Source organism: Lichtheimia ornata (genome assembly GCF_029851405.1).
Source record: "Lichtheimia ornata isolate CBS 291.66 chromosome Unknown scaffold00039, whole genome shotgun sequence".
Lineage (NCBI taxonomy): Eukaryota > Fungi > Mucoromycota > Mucoromycetes > Mucorales > Lichtheimiaceae > Lichtheimia > Lichtheimia ornata.
The window spans coordinates 95,011-110,450 of record NW_026695359.1 but is presented as its reverse complement, the minus strand read 5'-3'; the positions used below and the strand labels follow the sequence as shown (position 1 = coordinate 110,450).

The 15,440-nt window shown below is 43.0% G+C and overlaps 6 protein-coding genes across 6 annotated transcripts; 2 read left to right on the top strand and 4 right to left on the bottom strand.

The window, feature by feature from the left end:
- Positions 1–781: 781 nt before the first annotated feature.
- On the bottom strand, positions 782–2,239 carry O0I10_007795 (uncharacterized protein; the record flags this gene model as incomplete). Its single annotated transcript, XM_058487807.1, has 6 exons — positions 782–904; positions 980–1,174; positions 1,239–1,780; positions 1,839–1,923; positions 1,995–2,125; positions 2,188–2,239. 6 exons carry the CDS (start codon positions 2,237–2,239, stop codon positions 782–784), a joined length of 1,128 nt encoding a protein of 375 aa, XP_058341385.1.
- Positions 2,240–2,389: 150 nt separating this feature from the next.
- O0I10_007794 (uncharacterized protein) lies at positions 2,390–6,206 on the top strand (the record flags this gene model as incomplete). Its single annotated transcript, XM_058487806.1, has 15 exons — positions 2,390–2,507; positions 2,568–2,675; positions 2,760–2,853; positions 2,919–3,219; positions 3,289–3,376; positions 3,437–3,510; positions 3,571–3,978; positions 4,043–4,388; positions 4,451–4,634; positions 4,699–4,797; positions 4,864–5,010; positions 5,067–5,614; positions 5,682–5,794; positions 5,856–5,995; positions 6,056–6,206. 15 exons carry the CDS (start codon positions 2,390–2,392, stop codon positions 6,204–6,206), a joined length of 2,919 nt encoding a protein of 972 aa, XP_058341384.1.
- Positions 6,207–7,466: 1,260 nt separating this feature from the next.
- On the bottom strand, positions 7,467–8,389 carry O0I10_007793 (uncharacterized protein; the record flags this gene model as incomplete). Its single annotated transcript, XM_058487805.1, has 7 exons — positions 7,467–7,544; positions 7,603–7,657; positions 7,710–7,930; positions 7,984–8,050; positions 8,120–8,185; positions 8,235–8,277; positions 8,335–8,389. The coding sequence occupies 7 exons, from the start codon at positions 8,387–8,389 to the stop codon at positions 7,467–7,469; spliced, it is 585 nt and encodes a 194-aa protein (XP_058341383.1).
- Positions 8,390–8,596: 207 nt separating this feature from the next.
- On the bottom strand, positions 8,597–10,171 carry O0I10_007792 (uncharacterized protein; the record flags this gene model as incomplete). Its single annotated transcript, XM_058487804.1, has 1 exon — positions 8,597–10,171. One exon carries the CDS (start codon positions 10,169–10,171, stop codon positions 8,597–8,599), a length of 1,575 nt encoding a protein of 524 aa, XP_058341382.1.
- A 686-nt stretch (positions 10,172–10,857) lies between these two features.
- Positions 10,858–12,275, top strand: O0I10_007791 (uncharacterized protein; the record flags this gene model as incomplete). The annotated part of the gene is made up of 9 exons (XM_058487803.1): positions 10,858–10,874; positions 10,926–11,117; positions 11,177–11,191; positions 11,258–11,317; positions 11,383–11,407; positions 11,467–11,531; positions 11,591–11,772; positions 11,834–11,893; positions 11,947–12,275. 9 exons carry the CDS (start codon positions 10,858–10,860, stop codon positions 12,273–12,275), a joined length of 945 nt encoding a protein of 314 aa, XP_058341381.1.
- A 129-nt stretch (positions 12,276–12,404) lies between these two features.
- O0I10_007790 (uncharacterized protein) lies at positions 12,405–13,107 on the bottom strand (the record flags this gene model as incomplete). Its single annotated transcript, XM_058487802.1, has 5 exons — positions 12,405–12,558; positions 12,613–12,635; positions 12,693–12,786; positions 12,847–12,949; positions 13,014–13,107. The coding sequence occupies 5 exons, from the start codon at positions 13,105–13,107 to the stop codon at positions 12,405–12,407; spliced, it is 468 nt and encodes a 155-aa protein (XP_058341380.1).
- Positions 13,108–15,440: the final 2,333 nt, after the last annotated feature.

Below are 15,440 nucleotides of genomic sequence, written 5' to 3'. Positions count from 1 at the left end.
GTGTCAAATCGTTAGCTTGTGAAACCTCGCCTATGCCAACTATGACGCATACGATTGTTTAGTAGGCTTCAGCTATTGACTAATCACCAAGATGCCTATCATCATCATGCATTTGTATACATTTGCCCCAGTGTAACTATTCAGATAAAGTAAGCTAGCAAAGTGGAAGTGGGTAATAATAAACAACCTTGCTTTAAGCTATCTTGGCATTGTCATCTTCATCTTGATGATGAGAATCATCCAGGTCATGAAAAGAAAGGATGGATGTATCATATTGACGGAAGGTATGGGATCCCTCAAGCAACGCTTTTGGAAAAGAAAGGTCGCATTTGCTAATATGTAAGCGTCATGGTTGTTATTGTCAACATCTTCCTTGCACCTACATCACGAAAACCAACAATGCATCCTTTATGAGGTATGCAAGCAATGTGTTGGCGACGATGCCGTATCTTTATGTGCATAGTGATGGGCATGAGAAATGTTGTCAACATACAAGAGTCGTGATTGAAGGATACTAGCTCGAAGGCGGTGCAGCGTCAACAGCTACCAAAACACCCGCCGATGAACGTACATACTCCTATGTTAATGTCATTCAAGTCATAAGCAAGACACGTATTAGGTCGCTGTTTATGGCTTCTGAAATAGAGTGCTATGGCTGCCTGGATCTCAAGGATGAAGCATGTAGTATTGGAATCTCGAGGATAATCAAGTCATGTGCTTACTGTAATCGATGTAAAGCATTATGTATAATGATAATCTTTTATTCTTTTTGTATATTTGGTTAATCCAGGTTCTCTTGCTGAACCGTGGTATCTGTATCTCTTCGGGTGTAGCTGTAGGTCTTTGAGTTGGTCTCGTCATAAGAGTAAAAATCAGCCAATGTCAGCGGTCTTGTGTTGATGTTCTATAGGTATCCATTTTGATTACTTAGCATTCAGCTACTAGGAACAAGTAACCCCGCCCCCATCCATCCACTTACGGTGATATCAATATCCAAAAGCTGGTTGCCATCCGTTGCATCTGTATCCTTTTGGACCGAACGAACATACTCACGAATGGGAATCATGGCTGCATTGCGACAAAGTTCTTTGAGGTCACTTCCAGAGCAATCGGCGGTACGCTTTAAGAGCTCATTCATATCAAAATCAGGAGCCAGCTTGATATCTTGAAGTAGCTGTGTTACAATTGCATCATGAGACAACCGTTGCCAAGATGAAAAATGACGTGCAATGGCTTACCAACTCGAGAATGCTTCGTCGTTGATCTTCGGATGGGAGTCTAACTGCAAAACGCTTTGGCATTCTTCGAAGGATAGCAGAGTCGATGTCGTTGGGTCTATTGGTTGCACCGAGAACAACAATGCGCATATCATCACCCGTTGTCAAGCCATCCCACAAACTCATGAATTCAGCCTTCATCATGCCTGTGGTTTCATGATCGGTGCTTCGTCGTTCTCGTAAGAAGGAGTCGATTTCGTCAATAAAGACAATGGCTGGTTGTAACTTGCGAGCAAGAGAAAATAAAGCGGCGACCAGCTTATTGGATTCACCATAGTATTTATCGGTCAACGTGGAAACGTGGAGGTTGATAAATGTCGCATTGCTTTCCTTTGCAAGAGCCTTGGCTAACATGGTTTTACCACAGCCTGGAGGACCATATAATAAAACACCCTTTGGAGCACCAAGCAAGCCTGATGCTGAAGTGAATAATTCAGGATAGCACAAAGGATAAATGACACTTTCTCGCAAATCTTGTACAATGTGATCCAATCCACCGATTTCTGTCAAAAATAAAGATTAGATTAAGCCCGTCATTTACAACCCCAATGACAAGCTTACGTTTGAATGTCACATGAATTTCATCTGGATGAACCACTTCAGCGGCGATGATTTGCTCATATTCGGTCAGCTTGAGATCCTTGACCTAAGCGAAGAGGGAAATCAATATTAATACATGTATGCATATCGATATCCATTATGTCAATGATCACATACACCAAGCTTTCCAAGCACTTTTGAACTCTTATTCTTGGCTTCTTGTTTCTTGGCTTTTGTAGGATCAAGCGAGCCCACTATCCACTTGAAGGCAAAATAAAAGGCAACCTGTGATAGTGCAAAAACCGCAACTACAATAAAACCTATCTATTAGTGAATAGCTCAAGGCCATATCCACCTCTTTGCCATTTACCATCGGCTGCGTAACGTTTAGTTTCAGGCCGTTGCCACCAAGATTGCACCATCTGGACGAATTGGACAATGTCAGAGTGAAGGACAAGGCTAAGAACGAGTCACTCCTCTCTCCCAGCCGTCAACCGTATAAAACGGCAGATTTGGGAACCCGTGGCGCGCTTCCAGACAACGACAACCTTGCACAGAATCTGATCTACACGATGCCTGTTGCAAATTCTCCTGAACAGAAAGTGAAAGCAGCACATGAAGCATCGGAGACGCTTGATCGAGTCAGGGCATTAGATACACGACTTCCTGATGTGGGTGATTTGTTCACGGGTACGTTCACGCACTTGCACCTTCTATTTCCTCCTCCTCCTCCTGACACACTATTATCAGCATCCAGTTCAGGCTCGTATTCCATTCCTGGGGCAAATGCAGTGGCACCTTTCCTCGTCAAACAAAATATCACCTTGCCTCCATTGGGTCTTGAACATTTACGCAACTGTAAGTACCTTGTGGGTTGGGGGGTCACCCTTTGTTGTGAGTCCGTTTATCTCATAGGACACGTGTGTGTGTGCGTTTTTACAGGGAAGTCAGACAACTCGGCAGGCATCTTTCCAGAGATAGAACGTGCATTCTTCACGGTGGAGAATCGATTATACTTGTGGAATTACATGGAAAGGTATAAAAAAAGGCACCAACAATGTAAAGTGTGTTGTCAAGTGCTGAACTCAATGTTATCTATAGGAAGGATATAGACACATATGAAGAATCTCATCCCATCATTGGTGTTGGATTGGTCAAGCCAAAGCGTGATATCTTCAATCCCGATATCACCCATGTCCTCGTCATAGCAACAACATTGCATATCAACGTCGTCGCCATTTCTTTCAAACGATCACCTTCTGGAGCAACTCAGCTGACATTCTATCGCACCGACATGTTCACATCCACCTCGGGAGAAATCATTTCAACCATCATCGGTACCAAGCAAGGTCGTATCTTCATGCTCAGTAAACAAGGTCGCGTTTGGGAATTGGATTATCGAGTAAGTGTCTATTTCCCTCCACGCATGAATGACAGTCATTGGATTGATGCGCGTGTTTTTCCATTTTAGAGAGAAGAAGGGTGGTTCACAAGCAAGTGTTCAAAGAGGGCATGTCCAGGAATAGCAAGCTATACTACTTTCTTGGAATTCTCATCCGGTATGTACTTGTAAATGGTCTCTGTATAGGGTTTTTACTGACAAAGGGGATTATCAATAGAACCATGCATCGCCATTGCTGCTGACGATGAGGGACGCGTCTTGTATCAGCTTTTTGAAAGTTCAGCTATCCAGGTCAGTGACACTGGGATCGTTCGTTTGGTCCAGGTAGCTAACACATGGATTATTATGTAGGTGACCTATCTAGGAGAAGATGGTCTTTCCTTCAAGAATGTTGTCAAGAACAACAAGATCCACACAGCTGCTCGTCTCATGTGCCCTTCATCCACGGACATTAACGACTTTAAGATTTCTTGGATCCAACCCACGACACCCGCCGAAGCCAAAAGTTACCAACTTGTGGCAGTAACGTCTACCGGATGTCGTCTTTACTTTACCTACTACAGCCAGGGATCCAAGTCGAAAGGTGCACCCAATACGCTCGAGCTAGTCCATGTACGCACACCACCACCCACGTTACCCGAATCCACCTATTTGTCTTCAAGTTTGTATAAGCAAGGGGTCTTTATTGCTGTGGGCAAGAAAGAGGAGAAGCAATTCATTGCTGTTGCATCGCCAGATATTGGAAAAATGTCGACAATGGTAATTGCTCGCAAAAGGAAGGGAATGCCATGAGGACTCTTTTTCTAATGCATTTTATCCTTAGGGAGCCCATGGTGGTTTTTCAGAGTTCACCAATTGCTTAGATATCAATGGGGATGTGATTTCCATGGCAGAAATGTCCGCTACAGAAATGGGTCTCAACGAATTAGCTGCTCAACCTACTGGATCTCCTCGACACTTTTTGCTATTTACGACTGTCGGCATATGGATTGTGATGAAGCAACGCCCTGTGGACATTTTACACCATTTGCTCATGAGCAACTCCATCAATGGCATCGTACAACCAAGAGATTTCCAAAATTTCTTTGAACTCTTCGGCGACGTCAATTCATCAGCATTGTGCTTCCAATTGGTATGCAGCACTTCCAATATCAGCATGAACACAGATGGTAAGTGAAGGATCAATGCGTTATCGTGTTGGGATGGATCATGCTAAAAGCGGTGTGAATAGCTTTACAACCTTTGAGTACATCTACCGATGCGGTGAAGGGTGCAACACAGCTATTAGAAACATTGGGACAATCACGGTCGTCTTTGAGCCAATCAGTGACCTATTCATCTCGACACGATGGTCTTGCTCTCTTTATCAGTCGTCTTATTCAGCCAGTTTGGACCAAGCGTTTACTTTCAGAAAAGTGAGTACACTCAACCCCTTTGCTTTTCGTTGTCATCATGTCATCTAACACATTTCTTTTCAAGAATCGATGCCGGTCGAGTCTCGTACAACAGCTTACTTTCACGAGAGCTTTTAATATCTACACAACAAATTCTACGTAAACTTCAAGGATTTATGAACCTGTAAGTGTACTACTATGATATGCTCATCAGCCGAGTTCATCTATTCATCATGCCTTCTGCTACTAGTAACGTTACGCTATATCCCCAGGCCGAATCACGTGCTCCAGAAGAGCATTCTTTACGCGAGCTGCATGACCTTGTAGTGCTACTATCTGATGCCATTTCATTCTTCCTTTATCTCCTGGATAACAACACATCAAAGGTTCTCACAAGGTAAATGATGGAGTGTTTGGAAAAAAAAGTACCAATGACTAAACATGTATGATTAGCTTGAAACCTACGACTCGAGAACGCTTCTTGTCATCTACATTTAAAGACTTGATCACAACCAACGACGGACGATCCATCAGCAGCGATTTGGCATTTGGCATCATTGACGAGACTTTGGCACGCTATGGCAATTTGGACATTGTGATTGATATATTGGAAAAGCATTGTGGATCCTTTTGTGATGCATCCGATGCACTTTTATACAAGGCGTACAAGCACATTGAAGCTGCCAAAGGAGAAGTCAGCGCACCCCGAGCTCGTAGTGCCCTTGAAGAGTCTCTCCAGCTCTTGAAACGTATAGCAGTCCATATCCCCTACGAAAAGGTCCGCGAGATTGCAAAGAGTTATTTGGCTCTAGGTGAACCTGTCCTTGCAGTAGAACTCGTCATATTTTGCGTCAAATCGAGAGAACCTCCACATGCATCATCCACTGGATCTGAATTCCCCGCCAAACAAGAAGACATGATGTTTATGCATCTACGACATCCCTTTTACGGCTGCCTATGCGAATTGTTAAAGGAAACCATGGAATCAACATCCATTTCTGGTAAGAGTGAGAGAAAATTGGGATAGCTGTCGCCTATATGAATCTTTTGACATTTGCCTTTTCATAGGATCACAAAAAAGTCAAGCATTCCAAGTAGTATTTGGTGTTGATAACGTGGACCTTCATCGTTACCTCTATGAACAATTCATCCATGCCAACCTGGGTCCTGAGCTGATAAAGGTAAGCGGGTAGAATCATGTATCGGTTAACAATCCCTCTCACCACTCTTTTTGAAACCTAGCTTATGCCACCTCGTTTGGAAGAATTCCTTCAGTCAGAGCCACATACCATTGATCGAATTGAACTTTTGGCGGATTTCTATCGATACACTGAGCAATACGAACAAGCTGCATATACATTTGGATGGCTGGTAGAGAACAGGTAGGTTTAATGCAAAAGGGGGAAATCATGTTGTGGCCATTGACTAACATGACCTTTTAGCTCCAATGTCTCTAGGGAGCGCCAAATTGATTGGTTAACAAGGGCGTCTGTTTGTGCAAAATCAGTTTCATCAGCAGCAAAACAATTCGAGATGCTCACACTACAAAAGCAACTCGACACGATGTTGACGGAATTACGTGGATATAGTTGAGCATAGTGGTTTTGACGCTTCACATATATAAAGTTCCTTATTACCAACAATGTCCAATTTGGTTATGCCTCTTATTGTACTTTGTAGTGGTCTTCCTTTACTCTTGTTCACTCAATTGGGGTTAATACAATACACTTGAATCAATTGGGGCTGTTCATCATAGGTTCAATAAGCGCTTATGGATGGCTTTTTATTTTGGAACTCGTCTTACAGTGGTTTGCGTTTGATAATGCATAGAGTTGTTTGGGGAATTAAACTGGTACGAGGTATGGGTATGTGATCCAATTTACAGCCTTCGACTTGTATTTGACATACTACTGAACCCGTGAGACCTCCGAATTCTTGTGGTGAATTACATTAGCTTCACTTTTGAGTTTTGCATAGCAATCAATCCAGCTCATTGTAGACCCATGGCACCGAAACTTGCTTTTGCACAGGAATAGCTATATTGAAAATGATAAGGTAGCGTGTATGAGTAGCGACGCATCATCCAACATGATCAGGCTTTACCTTATTATAAGGATCCAGTATCACAATGACGACAACGATATACAACGAACCACTAAGAATGACCACAAAGATCAGCGCCTGTTCACAAGGTTGCAAGAAATGGGATGCCTACAATACCTTGGAAATTTGATCTTGTAAGAAACTAAAGAAGTATGACAGAGGAAAGGGACGTGTGGGAGTATGGTGGGCGGCGACAACATCCTTTTATTATGCACGGTGGGCGTGGGCATATCTGTTTGTTGGGGATGATTGATAAAAGGATGCATGAGCTGATAAAGTGATGGGGCGCATATACCTGGATCAAGTTTGAAGAGCCCAGGCGTAATGTTGTCTACGCATACATCGGCCAAACTAGAGCAGATGATAAAATCTACCAGATTTGTACGCCTAATGCACATCCTCATTATTACAAAGGTGTCTTGTCATTGTTGTCAACCTAGTCTTAATATTGGTATGGGTGTTCGGTGAGCAGCGACGATTATCAGATCACCACCAATATCAAATAAGCAGCCTGCATCATCAAAGAACTCGATCCATTCATTTTGATTTATCCATTTCGCATATGCATGGGCAGATCAACGTGTATTCGCGAGAGCAAAAGCGTACAAAGATACTTATGTATTACATCCCACCATTTTGTGTATTATCAAACGCAAACCACCGTATTTGCCATAGAAGCACGTGATTGGATTAGCATAGTAGTTTAGATAAAGTTTACTTGATTGATTATTCTAAAGAACAACTACGGGATCAAGAAATGATGCAATTGGGTTTCTTCTGCTTGCGCCGAAGTGCAGCTAATCGTGCCTGCTCCGCTTCAGTCAATCGCTAAGAGAGTCATGCAATGAGTATCCTAGTAAAACAAGGCCCAATTTCTTTGTCTTACATTCGTGTTGGCTTTCTCGGTTAATCGGGCCAGTTCTTGCTCTTGTTTACTGTTCCTACATTCAAAGTTAGCCACTGCTTATCTTTTTAGTCAATATTAAGACATACCGTTTGGAGGAGGATGAAGGTGTGGGTCGTTTTTGTGATGCATTCTTTTGAGCCGGGCGACATGTATGATCCACTGGAAGGCGATGTTTGACGCAAAAAGAATAGCCGCAGTCCGAGCAATTCATAGGTACAAGCAATTTTGCATTACAAGCACGCTGATGACAGATATTGGAAGCTTTTTGTTGTTTGTCGTTGCAGTTGTTTTGTATATGGCGATTTACCTAAGCAAATGGTGAATATCGTAGAAGGAAAGTAGAGGTTACTTTTGACATACTGAGATATTAGGATCTTGACCCCTTGGTCCTGGAACAGGCTGTTCACATATCGGGCAAGTAGGTACGCTGACAAAAGGGCACAATTTAATTATGACAAGAACGACGCACACTTTGAGGTGAGGCATATCCACTTACCGAGCATCGTATTGACCGTCCTGTAAGCTTGGACAATGGTGATCGTCAAGCTTAAAGTGATCTTGGCTACCATGGCAATGTAAGTATGCGATCGTATCCAGGTCGTCGTACCTACCAAAATATCTTCTTGCAGCGATAGCAGGTATAAGGAAGAAAGTCTGTATTGGTTAGCTACACAAACACACACACTGCAAGCCTTATGCGTCTCCATTTACCGAGTTGATGACAACCGTCAAAGGTGCAATGCTTCCCTAGCTCAGGAAATTCCATAGTAACAATGTCGAAAGCTGTGAAAGAACAACCACCAAAGCAATGTGCCCCGTGGCTCGTGCCTTATGCGGAAAAGGAGGGAGGAGTGGAGTACAAAGACAAGAGGGCGATCATGTGACTTTACACGTTCATGCCAAAGGGTACAAAACAAGAGGCGTTTATGTAGAATAGGATGATACATCAAAAGGGAATAAATAAAGCAAACGTTTAATGTTGTTTTTCATGAGCCCAAACACCTGCATTATACTTGGCAACGTCGTTGAAAAGATGCACTTGGTCAGCGACAGCTTTGAGTGCACCAAGGATAACACCATTGCCTGTAGTGAAGTCGTACATGTAATAACGCAATCCGGTTTCCTGGCAAAAGCGACGAACAACAGGAACGCATTGACGCAAATTATGGCGTGGCAAACGTGGAAAAAGATGATGGACAACTTGGTATTGGAGACCTCCGTGGAACCAATCAAACCATTCGGGACAATCCACATCCATCGTGGTGCGTAGTTGCTTAGCAGGGAATGGCTCACCAGGACCAAAATCCGTAGTAGACATGCCAAAGTGGGAAAGCGTGATTTGTACATGGAGTGGGAACGTGAGCATGTATGAAATGAATACGTAGGCAATAACGACACCCCATGATGGTAATTGGGCTAGTAGAGCACTGTACCAAATCAACCAGCACCCGATGCCGAACAATTCAAGACGCCGATTACGCACTTGCTTATGAAAGAATAGATACGCCAAAGATAAACGTTGCAAGTTGAATCGACCAAAGAGAAGGATGATGTAGTAGAGATAGTGTTGGTATCGTACAAAGAAACGAGCAGGTGCATCGAATTCAAATACACGCTTGTAATATGTTGAATAAATGTTGTCAAAGAAACGTGTGGTGACAGCAAAGAAAGGCAAGTGCTGAATATCTGGATCATGCTCAGGATGATTGGTGACAATATGATGCACGTTGTGATTGTTCTTCCACCAGCCAACGGATAATCCTCCAATGAAATCGGCTATAAACACGCCAATCAAGTGATCAATCTCGACACGTCCAGTGATCTCATTATGTCCAGCATCATGCACAGTAAACGCCAGCTGATGCCATAAGCACGCCATAAATACAGCTCCCAGTAAATGTTGCCATGTCTCCGTTCCACGTAGCGTAAACCATAATGCCAAGTAAAAGAACAGCGCGTATCGACAACACTCTTTTCCATATCGATAATAGTTGCATTCGAACAATCCACGATCCAATAGCTCTTGTTGTAGTTGCCTGTATGCGACACGCATCTTGATCACATCTGCTCCTTGATGTGCTGGTATATCATGTTGTTGATTCGTATAGTGTTGTGTGTGAAGTGCGCTGATGGTCTTGTCAAAGGCTTCCACGCTTATGCCACCCTGCCAAGTCGTATCAATTGCTGTTGTTTGGTTCTCCTCGCCGCCATCATCATCATTTCGTACAGGCGTATCACTCGTGCTTTCTGTTGGCGGTATCACCACGTCTGGTAGGTATTCTCCAATGCAGTAATGGCGCATCATGCGCTCGTACACACGTGGTGGATGCATGGAACGGATTTCGTCAGTGACATCCTTGCCAAGCACATGGCGAATGGCAAGCTCGCCACCGGGATGCTTGTGAATGAAACGGTCGACCTTGTATACTTGACTCTCAAAGATAAACAGCGCTTCACCTTGCTTGGTACGTTCTTCCACTTGTTGCTGTGTCAATACCACGCGTTCCTGACTCGCTGTCGTTGTATGCAATTCGGTGTTGGGTGGCATTCTACGTGGTGGCGAGGAAGGTACCAAGAAAAAAATCGTGCCACACTCAACGTCGTCCAAGCAACCATCCACTCCCATGTTACACACACCTGCCCCAGCCGCATTGTTATACCAAGACCAATTTCTCAGCTTCTCTTTGGACATGTAAACGGTAGCAGTCGTAATAAACTTTCAATGTGGATATACGTTTGATAGATGTACCAATGCTGTCATGCTATGATGATGATGATGATGATGTAAAGGCAAGAATAGGGGTTGGGTTGCCATGGCAATATGCTTGTATAAGCAGCGGGACATTCAACCAGCTTTTATATGGCCTTCAATGATGCTATCCTAATGATAAAGAGGACTTGTCCCAAAGCTATCTACTGCTATAGAAGGACATGACATGGTGGTACATGAAATCGACACATCTTTATCATAATACGATACTCCATATCCGAGATAGCCTCAAAGATAAGCTTCTTTCACACACACGCACCACATGGATAATTGATACGCAACTCTAGCTTGCTCTTGGATCAAGAAAAATGTGTCTACTTTTTGGTGGATGATCGAATACGGCTGCTGTCATGCATCTGGTGTTCAATTTTCGGGATAGCCCTTGACTCTCGTCGACCTTTAGTGTGTCGCTGCTGCACTTATCATCTGTTGCACGACTTTTTCCAGGCCCAAGGACCTTCTTGATGCGCTTCACGCGATGGTAAGTTGACCATTATCGAAATGTCCATAGGGCTAACTGAGCAGTGAATAGCAAAGCCATTGGCATCAGCTCCCACATAAGCAGCGATGTCGAAGAGGGGTATCAGGAATCCAAGTTCCCTACTGATCTTTACGAACACTTGGAGGGCCGTAATTACTGTCGAAAACCGGATAAGAAGAGCTACTTTTTGCCATGCGACGATGAGGAAATCGACCGGTTGCAGATCAACCACTTAATGTTCAAGTGAGTCGCTCTCTTTCTTTCTATATCAAAAGTGTCCATGTTCTTATATACTATTTCAGGTCCCTCTTTGGCAGGTAGATTCTCACTTTGACGTGATGTCTGTGCGTCAGAAGCTAACTTTTATACATGCGATCACCAAGAAACTTCTTTGCACCTATCGAAGATGAATTAAACAATGGGATTAGAGTCCTGAATGTCAAGTAAGTGGTGATGATCATAAGGGTGGATCGATGGTGCAAGTGGGGTAACTTTATTATATTATTAGAAGCGGTCCAGGTTTTTGGATGAAGGTAACGGTTGGATGGAACTACGTTCGAATGTATAAAGTAAGACTGATTGAGACAAAAAGGAAATGGCAAAATCATACCCAAATTCACACTTTACGGGCACTGATATCATTGTATATCCCATCAGGTAAAATCCAATTGTACATGTGTGGAATGATTGATTCTTATGCTGATGCATTTTGCTAGTCATCCACCTCGTAATTGCCATTTTCACATCGCCAATGCTGCTCGACGCCTTCCATTTGCCGACAATACCTTTGACTTTGTAGTCCAGCATGATGCAATCTTTCTTTACACACACAAGGAATGGAAAACCGTGATTGATGAGCTAGTCAGGGTCACCAAACCTGGGGGATGGATTCAACTAGGTAAATGATCAAGGGTGGGTGGATGGCGCTTTTTGCATTCTTTAACCTGGTTCTTTTTTAGTGGAATCGAGCGGTGTCCTTCAAGATATCGGTCCAAGTCTTTCCATATGGCTCATGCGTAGTAAGTCAAAGCTTTGTTGTTGAGAGACATGGTCATTAACGTGTTTATGATAGTTACCGTTTCTCTACAGACACGTGATATCCTTTGGAAAATGGGGCACAAATTACATGAAGCACTTGAATCGCATCAAGATATCAGCGAGGTCGATTATTCGCATCGCTCTATCCCTCTTGCATGGCTAGGAAAACTTGGCGATATTGGATGGGAGTGCATGGAGAGATTACTTGATTCATTGAAACCTCGATTATGCGAAGATTGGTCCATGACACATGCCAAGTATGACAAGGTCGTTCAAGCGGCAGCCAAGGAATGTCACGAGTTTGGTACATGGACAAACATACATTATGTGATTGGCAGGAAACGTTGTAGTAGCACTTTATGAAATAAAACCCTCAAGTAGACTTTATGTATATACACATAGAAAGCGTTGTTGGTAACAAGTTGACAATATGGCGAGGAAAAAGAAAAGAAAAGGTGACGTGGTGAGTGGTAGTAGCACTATGGGTCAAGACTATGATGGAATAAAAGAATGGTCTTGTGTTGGAGCAGCGACCGAAGAAGAACCATTGGTATTGCTAGGATAGCTTAATGATGTTGTTGACATTGGATGGTGGGTATTGTACTCGTGCACCATGGTAGGCTCAAACAGGCGTCGAAAGCGATTCCTATCTATGGATGAGAGAGAACCCATCAAAACAAATACCATATTGCATACTTACATGGAGTCACCCAAGTCATCCAGCTAAAATGTATTCCAGGTTACAACTTGGGGGCGAGATGAGATCAATCAAGCACTTACTTTGATCATGAGATTCTTGAGAGCTAATTCTTTCTTGTGGAAGCTGTCTATGCTTTGCTGATAATCATGCTCCATATTCACCTCTGAAGGTTGTCTACAATGACATCAGCCAATGAATCGACTTTGCCTTTTCATGCCATTTCTTTTAACTTACGGTAAATCATTCATGTTTTCGAGTGAGATATGGTCACGGGCCAAGTCTATTTGCTTTCGTCGGATGACATCAAGTTCTTGGAATATATGCTCCGTATCCTTCCCTAGACAAGAGCGTGGGTGTGTATTAGTCTTACGTCAAACATGAGTCACCGTTCCAAGACGCACCAAAAAGACGCATATCGCCCTGTGAAAACATGCGATCCATCCGCTTGAACTCCATCTCCAAGCTCATGAGGACATGGTTGTGATTCTGAATCATGACTAGATGCAAGAAAGGAAAAGGCTGCTTGAACGAGCAAATTGCTTCGGCTCCGAATTTACAAGGAAGTGGTCAGCTGACACAATGATGATGCCCTGATCCAGTGTATGTACCTGCCATTTGACAAAAGCTACCACAGTCATTTGCTTAGTGTTGAAGTCATTGGAGGAGTAATCACGACATGATTCCTTCTTCGTGGACAAGTGTATCCATTGTTCATGGTCAAATGTTTTTATACAACATGATATCATTATGGGAAGAGAAAAGGAATAGGTCAAAGAAAGCAAGCGTACAAAGGTAAAAATGAATGATGGCGAGAGAGCTAGTAGTTGACGATCAATTTACAAAGTATGCCAGGTGGTATAGGAAATCATTTCTTTCTGGACTCATAGTAGGTTGCTTTAAGACTATCTTTGTTCTTGTAACCTTTGGAATACAGTAGCCTTTTCCCTTGACCTCTTTAAAGTAGGCAGCCCAACTGATTCTCTTATGCGTTTTGAGCCATTCTTCAATAAAGTCGTCGATGAATTCCATATCCGATTTGGGTTTTTCTTTGGCAAATCGCAATACATGAATTGGCCTTCGTTCAGTACTTGGTTTTACTCCTACTGGTACATCGGGCGGCATAGCCATGGGGAAGCCGTTAAAGCACCATCATGGGAGTTGGGGGGTGGTTCCCCTGCTATTTGCACCATGTCAAATCATGCATCATGTCAATTTCAGCACCCGTCGTACACCGTGGCACCAAAACCAACTTTTGCAGATGCTTCACGGAGAGATAGTTATATCGAAAGTAACAAGGTAGCGTGTATGAGTAGTGACTCATCAAGGAACATGATCAGGCTTTACCTCGTTACAAGAATACAATATCACAATACATCGACAATGAGAGTATAGGATAAAAATAAAGCACTATGAATGACCACAAAAGATCAGCACTTATTCACAAAGCTTGCAAGAAATGGAATGCGTACAAAACCTTGAAGATTTGACCTTGTTAAGTACTTGAAGGAGTATGACAGAGGAAAGAGACATGTAGAAGTATGATCGGCGGCGACAACATCCTTTTTTTGGTGCATTGTGGGCGTGGGTATTTTTGTGTGTTGGGGATGATGCATTGATAAATAGGTGCATGAGCTGATAAAGTGATGGGGCGCAATGTTGTCTATGCATACCTACAGTACTCTTAATATTGGTATGCGTGTTCGGTAAGCAGCGAGAATGATTGGATCTCGAGAACATGGCAAATCCTACGAAGAGTACAAGTACTCAACCTCGACCAAGCGAACCCACCTTTCAATTTTCCGTTCCGATGGCGGCAGAAGGGAAGCCTAACGGATCACAAAGCACTGATGGAAAGCTGGCCTCGTACATCCTTGCCATGGCAGCAATTCAAGTGATGAGTAATGGAAGGGGAGCCACCCTACCAAAGCATATTATCGATGAAGCCAAAGTCCCCTCCGAATTATCAACAATGGCCAATTGGATAAATCATTAAAGGAATCGGCGAAGTTCTTGACTACATACATCTCCAAGGCGAATGCTAAAATTGCTGGCGAGATCGAATTTCTTTTTTTTTTTTCAAGAAGTAAATTACAAGTTTCTAGCCATGTTCTCCAAAGTCTCTATGTATGACTAGGTAAACGCTTCAGTGGAGCTGCATAAACCATAAAATACGTATACATATTGATGCCATATCCAACATGTGCCAAAGACTTGGTCTCAACAACAATGGCGTTCTTTATCAATCAATCGATCAGCAAGTAGTCACTCATCCTGAAACCCAATGGAGGGATCACTTCACTTTTTCTCTCAAGGTCAACCCACTCCTCCTTATTGTATGTATCACAAAAGCCATATACTTCTTGCATGACAGATAACCGGACCACCTTTATTACTGTATTCCACAACAATATTATGTAACCCACAAGCTAGCAAAGTCCAAGCGTGTAATAAATGTAAACAATGCTTTATTTCATCTAGCTATCTTGCTACATTGCCACCATCGTAGTCTTCCTCGTCCATCATCATTCGTGCTCGTACTCGTGCTCGTACTCGTGCTCGTCAGCAGTCGTCAATCCCCTCTTCACCAATATCAAAAACATACAAGTAGAAGAGAATGGGATCTTGCAGCCTTCCTTTTGAATCTCGTTGTCGTTATCATTGTCATTGTTGTAGCTGAGGTAATCCTCGTAATCGTCATTGTGAATGTCGTAATCATTGGAATGGTCGTCTCTACAAATAAGAAAGCAGGCAAGTTAGACCATCTGGTACCGGAATGATGACGATTTGGTATACCGTTAGGCGATCCTCTCTAAGGAAGAAAGCAAATC